The 14,562-nt window shown below is 37.7% G+C and overlaps 1 protein-coding gene across 1 annotated transcript; it reads left to right on the top strand.

Annotated features, from left to right (window-relative positions):
- Window positions 1–653: 653 nt before the first annotated feature.
- LOC120175583 (myosin-1-like) lies at window positions 654–14,562 on the top strand. The gene is made up of 23 exons (XM_039182182.1): window positions 654–977; window positions 1,102–1,203; window positions 1,277–1,420; window positions 1,516–1,666; window positions 1,769–1,796; window positions 2,556–2,721; window positions 2,856–2,919; window positions 3,043–3,056; window positions 3,149–3,233; window positions 3,588–3,691; window positions 3,802–3,940; window positions 4,943–5,061; window positions 5,875–6,027; window positions 6,107–6,196; window positions 10,340–10,417; window positions 10,957–11,115; window positions 11,290–11,496; window positions 11,963–12,168; window positions 12,348–12,483; window positions 12,700–12,829; window positions 12,928–13,074; window positions 13,450–13,508; window positions 13,861–14,562. The coding sequence occupies exons 1-23, from the start codon at window positions 669–671 to the stop codon at window positions 14,518–14,520; spliced, it is 3,450 nt and encodes a 1,149-aa protein (XP_039038113.1). The 5' UTR covers window positions 654–668; the 3' UTR covers window positions 14,521–14,562.

Genomic DNA, 14,562 nt, shown 5'->3' with positions numbered 1-14,562 from the left:
CTGCTACTTTTTTTTAATATTTGCTATATTTTTTCTTGCTTGGATCGGTTCAGATTTGGAAGATTTTGTGGTTCTTAGGATTGATGCTTTCGGTGTGCTGATGAAATGTAGAAATATGGAAAGAAACGTATCTAATTCTAACAACTCTTTTGAAATTCTTGATTTTTGTTATCATTTAGATTATTTGTATTTCTAACCAGCCAAATGGAGAGGTCCCTTTGTAAAAAAGTATATTGAAATTTAAGCGATGCTTGGAGATTTCTTTTAAGAATTGAATGAATTTTAAGTTAACATCGAATTGTTTTAAATTTGCTGAAACTTGAAAGGCTTGTATGATGTTGTGATGTTTCTCCACCTGTAAATTTTAGTTGAGTCTCTATCTTTGTGCTTTGAACTTGTTCATGTTGACATAGGATTTGAGAGCATTAGGGTCTGTAATCTTAGAAAATGGTTCCCATTTGCATTGCCTGGATAAGTTTTCAAGTCGAGTCATACTGAAATAAAGGTTTACCGTTTTTAATCTCAACTTTTTTTTTTGGCACATCATGTTAAAGATCAAACCACAATTCTCAGGGTTGTGAAACACTTAGGTGTAAAAATATCTCAGAAAACTGGGGTTCCTCCTTCCCGCCTGATTTTTGAACTTTTTCCCTGTTCATTATAGGTTCATGGGTTTTCCGACTTCTCATCCCATGGAATATGCTGCTGTAAATTCGGGAAACAGTGCTGTGATCAGCTTGAGTGCCTCTGTAAATGGCAGTTCAGGGGGCAAGGTTTTTGAGAGAGTTGAAAATGGTTTTCCTGATGCTGATCAGGTGAACGAGGATTCACCATATAGTGGGAATGATATGCTGGTTGAGGAAAGTCCTCCCGTGGGTGATGAGGACTTGGACTCTGCAGTAGCACCATTGCCTTCAGTATCAAGATCTAACATTGAACGCAGGTGGAGTGACATAACTTCATATGCTACAAAAAAGGTAACCTCTGGCTTCTGGTTTGATGTTATGTTACCACTTCTGGTGTTGACATGAAATACCCTTTGCTATGTTTATGGTAAATCTCTAGCTCAGCTACTGAGTCGATTAATTTTTTCCGTTCCAGAAGGTTCAGTCTTGGTTTCAACTTCCAAATGGGAACTGGGAGCTGGGGACAATAATATCAAGTTCGGGGACTGAGTCTGTTGTTTCATTTCCTGAAGGGAAAGTAAGTGATTGTTAGAAAGAATGAAGTATATGTTCTTCCATTAAGAGATACTTGATTCACATCTCAATTATAGGTTTTAAAGGTGAATTCTGATAGTCTGATACCTGCAAATCCTGATATCCTTGATGGTGTGGATGATCTCATGCAACTTAGTTATTTGAATGAGCCATCAGTCTTGTACAATCTCCAATATAGATACAACCAAGATATGATATATGTAAGAACTCGTATTTCTCTTCTTTCAGTTTTGAGCCTATCCCAAGTTAAGTATTTTCTAATGCTGTTATTGTTTATAATCCATATTCAACATAGACAAAAGCAGGACCAGTTTTAGTTGCCGTCAATCCTTTTGCAGAAGTTCCTTTATATGGAAACGATTACATTCAAGCATACAAGAATAAATCCATTGAGAGCCCCCATGTATACGCAATTGCAGACACAGCCATCCGGGAAATGACACGAGGTACTTTCAATTTCTTAAAGTTGTTCGACTGGTTTTATTTATATTAACTTTGTTCGTATCATGAGTTTATGGTTTTAATATGTTTCTTGCTTATTTTTTCAGATGAAGTAAATCAATCTATCATCATAAGGTTAGTGTTTTTTTATTTCCTTTTTCCTTATGTGACCATATTTTATATGAATCCAACCAATTTTATTTTAGCTGCATCCTGTACCAATGTCTAATTATTTGTTTATATTGCGAATGAAAAACTGGCAACCCAATTTGATGATTCTTTAATGAATTCAAAATATCATAGGTTGCCTACAAAAACAATTGTTTCTCTTTTGGATATAAAGATGCTTTGTCCTGTAGTTCTGCTTCCTGTTGTGACATGGATAGCCAAATACTAAGAAAGAAGTTCATGTTTTGTTGGATGCTGTGACTGTGGACATGCTTGTCAACTTTTTACACTTGATACTTTTTTTGAGTCAGGATGGGCAACATTAAGATGTAAAAGGGGAGTATGGTTGTTTAAGAATTGCATCTAACTTCACTGCCTATTTAAGCTCTGGGTATTGACTTACTCTATGTTTAGGATGTCTAAGGTTGTTCCTAAATTGGTAAAGTATCTTTTGTATTGTTGCAAGTTTTCATGGAGATTCACTTTATTTTCACGCTTTAAATAAATTCTCTTTTTCTCTCTATTGACTTCATTTTTCTTTTTCTTTTCTTTCTGTAGATGTGTAATATTTTGTTCTCTGATTTAAATACCTGCATTTGCTTTTTTGGTTCCTATGCTATTTTATTCAGTTTGATTAATACACGATGTGGAACACATCTATACAGTTTTTTTTTACATTTATTGTGTCTATGCACGTAATGTTTCTTCTGCTATTTGCTTTTGAAGTGGTGAGAGTGGAGCAGGAAAAACTGTGACAGCGAAGATAGCAATGCAATATTTAGCTGCACTGGGGGGTGGGAGTGGAATAGAGTATGAGATATTGAAGACCAATCCTATCTTGGAAGCATTTGGTAATGCAAAAACATTAAGAAATGACAACTCAAGCAGATTTGTAAGTTCTATGTTCTTTCGTGCCTCTCAAGCTTTTTCATTGATTTTACAAATGTGCATAATAGAGTGTTAGCTCTTAATGAAATTTGATGAGATGGCCTTCAATTACAAATAATTTGGGTCTATACTTCTCAGGGAAAGTTGATTGAAATCCACTTTAGTGAAACTGGAAAAATATCTGGGGCAAAGATTCAAACTTGTAAGTTCATTTTTACTTCCGAGGCCCTGAGATGAAATTCATTTATTAAAGCACGTTTTTTTACCTTCATGAAATATGTAACTAACATCAAGTTTGAATTTGTTTTCTCCTTCAAACGGGCAGTTTTACTGGAGAAGGTAATTTTTATTAGGCCTCCATGTTTTTACATGTCATTTTATCTATTATTTTTCTAGGTATAAGTGGCTAATATATTGTATCATGTGAACAGTCTAGAGTTGTTCAATGTGCAGAGGGAGAAAGGTCTTACCATATATTTTATCAGCTCTGTGCTGGTGCCCCTCGTGCTCTCAAAGGTAAAATTGCTTCTATCTTTATCTTTCCTTGGTTGAATATTCTTCATATTCACAACATCTATTTGGATAAAAGTTTTTTTCCTTCGTTAGATTGGCTATGGTCCATTCATCTTTGAGCTTGTGTTAGAGTATGCTTTTTAATATTCAGTATGAAATTAGAATTTTCCACTGTGAAGCCCTGGAAATATATGTTCATGCTTTTGACTCTCCTACATGTGATAGTAGAAAAGTATCCACGAGATAACTAGCATAGTTGTCTTACCTTATATGCTTTCTGAAATAATCTCCTTGTTATATCATTTTTCCTTTTTAAATTATGTTTCTTGCCTTTTTTCATTCAATTTATGTCTACAGAGAAGCTAAATTTGAAGGATGTGGGTGAATATAATTATTTGAAGCAGAGTAATTGCTACTCTATTACTGGGGTTGATGATTCTGTACAATTTCGCATTGTTCAGGTGCTTGCTTATCTCTCTTGAATATTGTATCTTCCATCCATTTAATTTTTTGTCATGACTCTTACTTTAAACTAAGAAAGTAATTAACTGTTTTATGTGCCTAATGTCAGGAAGCTTTGGGTGTTGTCCATGTTAGTAAAGAAGACCAAGAGAGTGTCTTTGCAATGCTTGCTGCAGTGCTGTGGCTGGGAAATGTCTCATTCACCATCATTGATAATGAAAACCATGTTGAAGCTGTGGCGGATGAAAGTAAGAAATTTCCAAAAAACCACTATGAAAAGATTTTTACTACATGGACTGCCCTTATGCTTTTAAGTTATACTATTGTGTTATTATATCTTTTTGATAGAAAATATATGGAGGCCTCATTAAAAAACCCCTTCGTGTTATTATATCTTGTGAAGAAGCTTTGGATGATATCAATTCATCATATAGCTTTACCCCGAGCCTTACTCCCTCTCCTTCCAAATTCGTCTTCGTAATAATAGACTACTGAGAAAGGGGAAAAATGAAATGGAGACATAAGAGAAATCCAAATTAAAGACAAGTGGTATAATTCTCCACAGGTAAAATTAGAGTTTCCTGTGGCCTTATATATAAGTTCCGTCTCTTTTCTAATTGCCAACTAGTAACAGGTTAGATGCGAAAATGGTATTAGAGTCCTATGTGTTTGTTTGACCTGTTTTGGTTTTTTGTGATTTTACTGGCAGATTTTATTTTATTATTTTTAGGCAATTTATTTCCTATTATATTAGGTTTGTTGTGTTTGCCTCGTATCTCTTCTTCCTGTTTAGTGTGACTGATATGCTGTCTTGCATTTTGACCTCATTTCTCAATTTTGCTACAAAAAACTGTCTTCTTTTTTTGGACAGAAAATATAAGGAGGCCTCATTAAAAAACCCCTTCATGACCTTCATGTTACAGCAGTAACCTGAAGGACATTGGAAGGAGGAAAAGAGTGCCTCTGAAATTTATTAATAGGACAATATTATAAAGCCTGATCCAAACACCCTCCGCTCACAACAAACAACACAAAACAAACAACACCCAGAACTGAAACATACAACTCACAGCAACACAAAACGCCCAGACACACAACACTGGAATCAACCTATTCCATCTTTTGCCAACTTATCCGCCTCCCAATTGGCAGCTCTCAAAACTGTCTTCTTCATTCTTCATTATTTTATTTGCGTTCCTTTTGCTTGAGCTTCATCTGATATCTCTAAAGACTATGCTATTATTTTTCAGGTCTAATCAATGTTGCTAAGTTGATTGGCTGTGACGCTGCTAACCTTAATTTGGCTTTATCAACCCGCAAAATGAGAGTTGGTAATGATAATATTGTCCAAAAGTTAACACTATCACAGGTAAAAATCCTTCTCTAGAAACACTATTTTGTCTCGTGGGCCATAAAAAATGCTAGCACTCTGTGCAGTTTATGGTAGAGAGTTTCTCCATGCTTGTTTCAACTTTCAATAACATGTCTATGACGTGTCTTTTACCCTCATGGCTTTCCCATGTCAAGTTGAAGCCTTGCCAATTTATTTGATCTGACTGGAAGGCTTGAATTGCTTTGATCCAATATTGTTTTCATTCTATGCTACCTTATATTGATACCTCTCCTCTTCATTGAGAAAAATCTCTGAATTTATGTGATGACTATGGAAATGACTGTGCCATGCTTTGAAGAATCAAATGACTGAATCTGATGATATAGCATCATTGGGTTCACTGTATCTCTTCCTATTTTTATGTAAAATAGTATGGAATTTATAAGCACAAGATTTTACTTTCTTCCATTTTACAAAAAAATAGTTAGAGGATCTTGTTAGTATGTTTTCCTGCATGTTTCATATCAATCACTTCAGCTTTATTAAATTTCTATAATTTTAATTTGGTGACGAGACTTAGATATTTTGGGGGTTATGACCCCATCTATTAGTTTTTTGGGCCTAAATGACTCTTCAGCTTCACAAAATTTAACTGCTTGCATCTATTTTTCTTATTTGGCGTCCAAATTTAAGATTGTGTGGGATTCTGACCTCTTTTGTTTTTTATGGACCACTGTCTGACTGATTGATGGTCCTTGAGTCTAACATGTTATAGTTGGAAGTGTTTTGATTGATACTTATTTTCAGGCATGCTGACATTAACAATCAACATACTCTTTCATTTTTCAGGCGATTGACGCAAGAGATGCTTTGGCAAAATCAATTTATGCTTGTTTGTTTGAGTGGCTGGTAGATCAAATTAACAAATCACTTGCTGTTGGCAAGAGGCGAACTGGGAAATCTATCAGTATTCTAGATATTTATGGCTTCGAATCATTTGCTGTATGTTTCAGCAATGCTTTAACTTTGTCCAAATTAATATTATCACTTGCTATTGATTCAACAAGTTTTGCTTCTACAGAGGAATAGTTTTGAGCAGTTCTGCATTAATTATGCAAATGAGAGGTTACAGCAGCATTTTAATCGTCATTTATTCAAGTTGGAGCAGGAGGTACCTTACTTTTTTTTTTTTTTTTTTTTTTTTTTTTTTTGATAGAAGTTGGAGGTCTCATTAAAAACTCCCTTCGTATTCTTCCACATACTTAGAAGTATGTTGAAGAACAAGGAAGGGAGAAAAGAGTACCTCATATTTTATTAAATATAATACTAAGTACATGAGGTAACACCAAACCCACATGCGGGAATAAACACCAATACAACCCATATCACCTAGAAATCTTACATCGTCAACCAAAAAGCCCCTAAATCACCTCAAGATGTAAGATAACATAACAAAAAAACCAACAATTACAACCACAAACTTAAAAACGCCTCTGAATACAGCAGCCGAACAATCACAACCCAATTGGAGGATCAAGTTCTAAAGAAATATCGCAATCTTCAGGAACCCAAGAATTAGGTTTGAAGGAAGGATCAACTTCATGCACCAAGATTTTGAATAAATGATCCCCGACCTTCAACTCCAACAACTCATTAATTCTCACTTGAGCGTTTGTGAGTATTTGGATTTTAGCCCGATCAAAAGACGAAGGGAACTCACAACTGTTATCGATTGCTATTAACTTGCCCCACTTATTAGCTATGTTTTTGAAAGTATCCCAATTCCAAGCGTGAAAAGGAATACCTTCGCAAACTAGCCAAACGCGCCGGCTCTCCACCACAAGGCTCTCAGACCAAGTTTCCACTCTGGAAAACCATTCTGCAAGAGTTTCTAACTTTTCATCCTTCACGCATCTCAACGAATTAGAATCTTCAAAAACCATTAGAACTACATTTCCAGCAGCTCTCATAAGCGTGAAACCCGCTAGTCCTTTGGCTTGTATTTGGTTAGCAAGATTACCAATCTTGATAAAGTTCTTGCACCACCCCACAAGACAGTTAGACAACACATGAAGTTTATCTGCGTCCACAACACCCTCAACTTCACAGTGTTTAATCGTCGGAAAAACTTCCAGCCCGACTTACTATGAACAACTTTCGAGGACTTTCGCCAGTAAGACTGTCGGGGTTTATGTTTAGCCAAAGAGACTCTAATTTTGTTGCCGTAAATATGATAACCATTCATCTTAGAAATCGATGTCCTTGCTTCTTCAATTGTAGCAAAGCGAATAAACCCAAACGAACCCCATTCGAGTTTCTTTTTTTGGGAATGAAGGCATCAATAACTTGACCATGTGAGCCAAATATGGATCCAAGTTTCTTCCAATGGATCTTCTCTGGAAGGTTTTCGATAAAAATCGTGTAACAATCCTTTCTGGACCCATTGCGAAAATCTGGTTGGCCTTCTTTCGACCGATTATAAAACCCATTTCTTCTTCTTCCCACCACTTCGGAAAATTTTACATCGGAATACCCTTTCGAATAGATCTCCTTGGCACCACCATGATCAACATTAGCGACTGGAAGCGTTGGTGTTGCGTGAACAAAAGACAGCTTTCCGTTCCTATGTTTCCCTTCTTGTGAGCATTTCTTCAAAGGACCGGATGATAGTGGACTTTCACCCGACCTCGCCGAAAATGATCCCGAATTTTGTTGATTTTGGGTTGAAGGAGAGTGTCTGTAAGTGGTGCCGTCGGACTCAACTATCCAACCCGCCTCACGTGCCAAGGCTGCCAAAACATCGTTCTTAGCAGCATTCGGTGGAATAGAGAAGTTACCAAACTGTCTCAATCCGGCCAACAAGCGTCTGGTAAAAACTCTTCTTTGCGGTTTCCGTAACCTTGTCCTCTCCTTTTCATTCTCAATTTTACGATTGTCCTTACCGGAGTAAGATGAAGAGGCTGCACCAGCGGGTCCAGATTTCTTGAGAAGACTGCCTCGTGGAACTGCATTTTCCTTCATTTTTAAATCATTAACCCGCTTATTCAACTCTGCCACTAATGCTTTAAGAGCCTTCACTTTCGCTTCTAATTCCTTGGCAGACTCCAGGGGGAAATCACCAGCTGCAACACGGCAGTCTGGTTCAAGCGGGAGATGAGAACTCCTAGACGAAGGAGGAGGAACAATAGGAGGCCTCACGGAGGAAGCAGCCACCGCACCAGCTGAGTCAAACCCTCGAAGTTGGCTGGGTTGAGACGTGGGTTGGGGTTCCATGGTGAATACTCAGCTGTACACCACTGCTCGACACAAGAGAAGACGGGATTAGGTCACGTTTAGGCACTGCGCTGGGTTGAGTGGCGGAGGCGAACTCGGACGGCTGGAGGCTTCGAAAATCTGCAGAGGGCGAGTGTAGATCTGCGACTAAAGACAGCGTTTTTCGCAAATGCAAGTCCAGATCTGTATTCACCGTGAGCAGACGACCATCCTAGGAAAAAGCGGCGTCAAACGGTGGTCAGAGTGTGGCGGCGGACGGCTGACGGCGGCGGCAGACGGCGGGCGGCGGCAGCGGCCAGCAGGCAACAGACGAATGAGACAACAGCATTGGTGAAATAATGTGCAACAGCATTTTCATTGGTGAAATAATGTGCAACAGCATTTTCAAAGTATCATGAATTGCTATGAATTAGTGGCAAGTATTACAGTTTTCAAAATCTGAAAAGGAAAAGAGAAGTTAAAAGTATAACATTGGCAATCTATTGTTTCATTTTTCTCATGTAATGAACCTCTTTTATGCCATAACCTTTCAATTCTTTGGAGTGCACAGTAATTGTAGTTGTTTTTTTTTGGATAAAGAAACGAGACCTCGTTAAACCCCCCTTCATAACCACTGCTGTACAAAAATACATCAGCGGACATTGGAAGGAGGAAAAGAGTACCTCAAATGTTATTCCAAAAATAAATTACACTTCATTCGACAGCCAGCTATTACAAACCCCCCCCCCCCCCAACTCTCTACAACCACACAATACTGAACTACTACTCTATACCCGCCTTAGCCAAGCTGTCTGCCTCCCAATTCACAGACCTTTTTACAAACCTTATAATAACACTGCTAAAAAACAAGCCTGACAATTTCCTTAACTAGCTGTGAAAATACTGTAGGACACACTTCTGGATTCTTAATCCAATTTACTGCATTTGCTGAGTCAGTATCTGCAATTAGCCGACCCTTGCCACACCACTCTGAATCCACAAACAAAACTAAACCAGCTTGGATGGCCTTCAATTCAGCTAAAATAGGGGGACCTGGACCAGCTGAAGCCGAAAATGAGCCCAAAACCTTGCTCTCTTCATTCCTTAGTATTCCCCCAATACCGCTGCTTTCCCAATCTCTTTTTACTGCCCCATCCACATTAATTTTAAAGAAACTCATTGGAGGGGGACTCCACGGGACCAGTGAAAGATTAATCTTCATGGACGGGTTACTTGAATCAGCCAGCTTCGGGTCACCAACAAGGCCATCAAAGAGAAGTGGAAAATTAGGAAATTTCGCCAAAAACTACGCCGCCACTCTATATCTAGATGAAAAGAACAAATGATTAAGATCAATGTTTCCCCTCTCGAAAATCACATGGTTCCGACACTTCCAAACTGACCACATTACAGATCCCGGAATAAAATTAGTTGTTAAGTGTTGTTATCCATTATTTGTTAAGTCTTGGCTTCTCCATTGTGGTGTTTTCAGATTTGTTTCCAATTTGTTTTAGGCTGGATACTTAGCATTGTATCTAAGCTCTGGAGTGGTTTGTTCTTTTGTTCTAACCCCATTAGAAGTTGTCAATGTTTATACCCTTGTTCAGTTAAGCACGAGGGGAGTGTTGTGTTATCCTACATCAAGTCTTGGGTTTCTTGTGGTTGTATATTCTAGTTGAACCCATCTTTTACCAATTGTTTTGGAGTTGGATGCTTGAAGTAGTAATGAACCTTCCACCTATTGCCAACTGATTGTAGGTTGGATGCTTAACTGTAGTGCTGAATCATTGAAACTTTAGTGATGACGATTGAAGCTATGCACTTGAAGTGAGAGCATGCATAAACTTTCTTCATCAGGATCTAATGAAGAATGCTCAAGACTCAAGATACCCCCTTGCACAGAAAATTTTTTAACTCATGAATTAAACATCTTATAAAAGAGAAAAATGTATTGTTTGATTTTGCTCTGGTCATTTAGTGTTGTCAGAAAACTTATATGATTTTGTCTAGTCAGGACCTGTGATTTTTACAATAATTCTTGGTCCTTTTTTTTACCTTTTAGGAATATATCCAAGATGGCATTGACTGGGCAAAAGTTGATTTTGATGACAACCAAGATTGTCTTAATCTTTTTGAAAAGGTAAGTAGTTCATTTGTAATATTTCAGCTTCAGGGTGTTTTCCTTCTATGCAGTTGGTGTGGGAAATAATGAAGTACTTTTGTACAAATGTAGTTACTGAAAGGAGCTGTAGAAGTTATCCTGCTTTGATGTTAGCCCAATCCTTCTGTTTGCCATGTCTCCTAACATTTTGAGTTAGTTCTGTGGAAAGGAAAATTGTTCTTATTATTTTGAAATGAAAAAGTAGTTTTCTAGATCTCTTTCCCCCCACCAAATTAACAATTCTTGTTTGGCTTTTATTTGGCATTAAATCGCAGAACATAAATATATATCTTGTGTATGTTATGTTCCTAGTATGCTACTCATGTATATTGAATTCCTTCTTTCTTCAATTTATTTTTCCCATATTTTTTATGAAGTCGAAGTAAGAAATTGCAAGAATGACAACATTAATTTAACTGAAATTTTGATGCTTGACACTATTACAGATCTCTTTTATTCTTTGCAGCATCAATGTATAAATGCACTACCTCAAATCTTATTTTTTAAGTTTTATGCAGAAACCTTTGGGGTTATTGTCTCTGTTAGATGAGGAGTCCACTTTTCCAAATGGGACTGACTTCACATTTGCCAACAAGCTCAAGCAGCATCTGAAATCTAATCCTTGTTTCAGGGGAGAGCGAGAAAAAGCTTTTACCGTCTCTCATTTTGCAGGAGAGGTATTTACCTTTCTAATTCAATAGTGTCAATTGCAGTATTCTTTTTTCGAGTTTCAGAGGTGCTTCCTTGCACCTCCGAGTTTTTCATTGTTTAAGTGTTGGTGGTAGGAGCTACTTTCAGGTTTTATTTATTCTGTTCCCAGACAATTTGACAGTTCTTTGTCTCAAACTCAGGTTACATATGACACAACTGGATTTTTAGAGAAAAACAGAGACTTACTGCACCTCGATTCAATTCAACTACTGTCCTCTTGCTCATGCCACCTTCCTCGGATATTTGCGTCAAACATCCTTAACCAATCTGAAAAGCCTGTGGTTGGTCCTTTGCATAAAGCTGGCGGAGCAGATTCCCAAAAGCTAAGTGTTGCAACAAAATTTAAGGTGAAGTCCTTTCCAAATTTCATTTTTTCTGTTGCTTCAGTACGAACATCAAGGATTTTAAATTGAGGCAACTCATGAGGCAACATTAAGGTGAAGTCCTTCCTCTAATGATGATTGTTTCATTATGAGGTCCATTTATTTTCAATTGAGGCAACTTATGGATAGTTTTAAAATTTTGAGATTCCCCCCCGTTATGTTCTTATGATATTATTTTCAGTGAGTTATTGTAGTCTCAGATGAAATACTGATTCAAATTTTTACATGTTTGGTGTAAAAAATGTAGTTTGACTTGTGTGTGAATGTATGATGTGGTTGGAGGAGTGTGAAAAAGTAGATATCTTCCTCAGAATAGAAACTGTAGCCTTTATGGTTGTTGTAATGTCAATTGCATTGAGTCGAAGTATTTTTGAAGACAATAATTATTTTGTCCTCTATTCCTTTCTGGGTGTTACTTTCTATAATATAGGGCCAACTGTTCCAACTAATGCAACGTCTAGAGAGCACTACTCCACACTTCATACGTTGTATAAAGCCCAACAACTCTCAGTCTCCTGGATCATATGAGCAAGGACTCGTTTTGCAGCAACTGAGATGTTGTGGAGTCCTTGAAGTTGTTCGCATATCACGGTCTGGCTTCCCCACGAGAATGTCTCACCAGAAGTTTGCCAGAAGGTAAAGACTGAAGAGTAGGAAAAAGTTCTCTCTTCGTTGAAAGGAGAACCGTTTTCATTTTCTTTTCCCTTTTTTACACAGTTATGACGGTGTATACATAATCGTTAAGCATCTGATTCTTTTCCATTTTGCCGTTTGGGTTTTGATTGTTTTTTGGTTTGTTTTGCACCTTTTCTCAGGTATGGTTTTCTTCTAATGGAGAATGTTGCCTCACAAGATCCGCTTAGTGTTTCAATCGCAATTCTTCATCAGTTCAACATTTTGCCTGAGATGTATCAAGTTGGCTACACAAAATTGTTTTTCCGTACTGGGCAGGTATAATAAAAGATTATGGTTGTTTCATCCTGTGTGATTAATGCTCTTATTGTTTTATAACACCCCCTTCTTTTTTTACCTTGAGAGGACTCGTTTTTTTATAGATAGTATAATACAACTTATTATCTCTCTTGATAATAAAAAGTTCGGAAACCCTCACAACATGCATCTTTTCGTGATCTTGATAAATTGATATATCGATAATAATCAATGCAGATTGGGGCTCTTGAGGATACTAGAAATCGTACACTTCATGGCATTTTACGTGTTCAAAGCTGCTTCAGAGGACATCAAGCTCGCCGCCACTTAAAGGAGCTTCAAAGGGGAATTGCTACCCTTCAGTCATGTATTCTCCCCCCGCCCTTCTTTTCATTGCTTTGAAGTCATATTTTTGCAAAGTAAGAAACTGTCAAGGCCTGATTTTCTCTATATCTCTTGCTACAGTTATCAGAGGTGAGAAAACCAGAAAAGAATATGCCGTCTTACTGCAGAGACATAGAGCCGCTATTACGATACAAAAGAAGGTTAAAGGCAGGAATACTACGAAAACATTCAAGGAAATTTATGATGCATCAGTTGTGATACAATCAGGTAAGTACTCGCATAATGCCTGTGTTATCTTGAAACTTGAGCTCGGAACCTATAATGGCTCGGGCACTGTATTTCAACACCAGTTTATTTACGTTAAATATACTGAAATACATTGTTATTGGCCAAAAAGAATACGTAAATGTGCATTTCTAATACAACTCCCAAGTTTAAAAAACGATGGTCGTAAACATTTAATATGTAGGAAGTTGAATATTCACCATGAGTGAATTCAATAATTTGGATTTGGCTGCCAAAACTATGAAGATATATGGGAAAACTGGTTTAAGCTGGACATTTTCTTCTTTAATGATTCAAAATTATGTCGCTGAAAATTGTATTTTTAATTTCATGATTATATGTGCTCTATGCCTGCAGTTATTCGTGGTTGGTTGGTCAGAAGATGCTCTGGAAATGTAGGATTACTGACCTCTAAGGTACAACGACCTTACGATTTAACTCGTATAAACTTTACTTATGGTTCGATCTTTCATGTAATTCTTTATTAAATTTTCCAAGTAGCGTTCCCATTATAATTTGTTTAATGAATGATACCAAATGTTCTTTTTTACAAACTTTTCTTAGTTCAATATAGACTCATTAGTCAGTTACACAGCTCGGGAAATATTGGCCGGTCGATCTTGCAAAAAGAAAGTCAATATTTTTCCAAACATTTGTACAGATCGTTCCGTCAGCTCTTTGATCGTTTGTGTTTCTGATTTTATCTGTGCTCTACTGATGTCATATTGTTTGATTTGAGACACGAAATGATTATAGAATTTGATGCAGGCAAATGAATCAGATGAGGTGCTGGTCAAGTCATCATTTCTCGCTGAACTACAGCGACGAGTTCTTAGAGCTGAGGCTGGTCTCAGGGAGAAAGAAGAGGAAAATGACATCCTCCACCAACGGCTCCAACAATACGACATCCGCTGGTCCGAATACGAACAAAAAATGAAGTCCATGGAAGAAGTGTGGCAGAAACAAATGAGGTCTCTACAATCCAGTCTCTCCATTGCAAAGAAGAGCCTAGCGGTCGATGATTCCGAGAGAAATTCAGATGCATCGATTAACACCAGCGACGACAGAGAGTTTAGCTGGGACACAGGAAGTAATCACAGGCCCCCCCAGAGCAACGGGTTGAGACCAATGGGCGCAGGATTGAGTGTGATAAGCCGGTTGGCGGAGGAATTCGAGCAGAGGAGTCAAGTTTTCGCCGACGATGCCAAGTTCTTGGTGGAAGTAAAATCAGGCCAGGTCGAAGCAAACCTGAACCCGGACCGTGAACTCAGAAGGTTAAAGCAGATGTTCGAAACATGGAAGAAGGACTACACAACGAGGTTACAAGAAACGAAAGTCGTCTTGAATAAACTCGGGAGCGAAGGAGGTGCACTCGACAAGGTTAAAAAGAAGTGGTGGGGCAGGAGGAACAGCACAAGGTACACTTGAAAACCATATACATTTTACTGTTCTATTCTTTCTAGTCGATCA

Source organism: Hibiscus syriacus, unplaced genomic scaffold (assembly GCF_006381635.1).
Source record: "Hibiscus syriacus cultivar Baekdansim isolate YM2019G1 unplaced genomic scaffold, ASM638163v2 tig00112206_pilon, whole genome shotgun sequence".
NCBI classification, from domain to species: Eukaryota; Viridiplantae; Streptophyta; class Magnoliopsida; order Malvales; family Malvaceae; genus Hibiscus; species Hibiscus syriacus.
This window is presented reverse-complemented; position numbering and strand designations above follow the sequence as displayed.

Bases quoted from the DNA above. Each gene is read 5' to 3' on its own strand.
- LOC120175583 (XM_039182182.1), top strand. From the start codon at position 669: ATGGGTTTTCCGACTTCTCATCCCATGGAATATGCTGCTGTAAATTCG. The intron at 6,197-10,339 runs GTACCTTACTTT...TTTACCTTTTAG, and splicing joins TATTCAAGTTGGAGCAGGAG to GAATATATCCAAGATGGCAT. The intron at 12,484-12,699 runs GTATAATAAAAG...TAATCAATGCAG, and splicing joins TGTTTTTCCGTACTGGGCAG to ATTGGGGCTCTTGAGGATAC.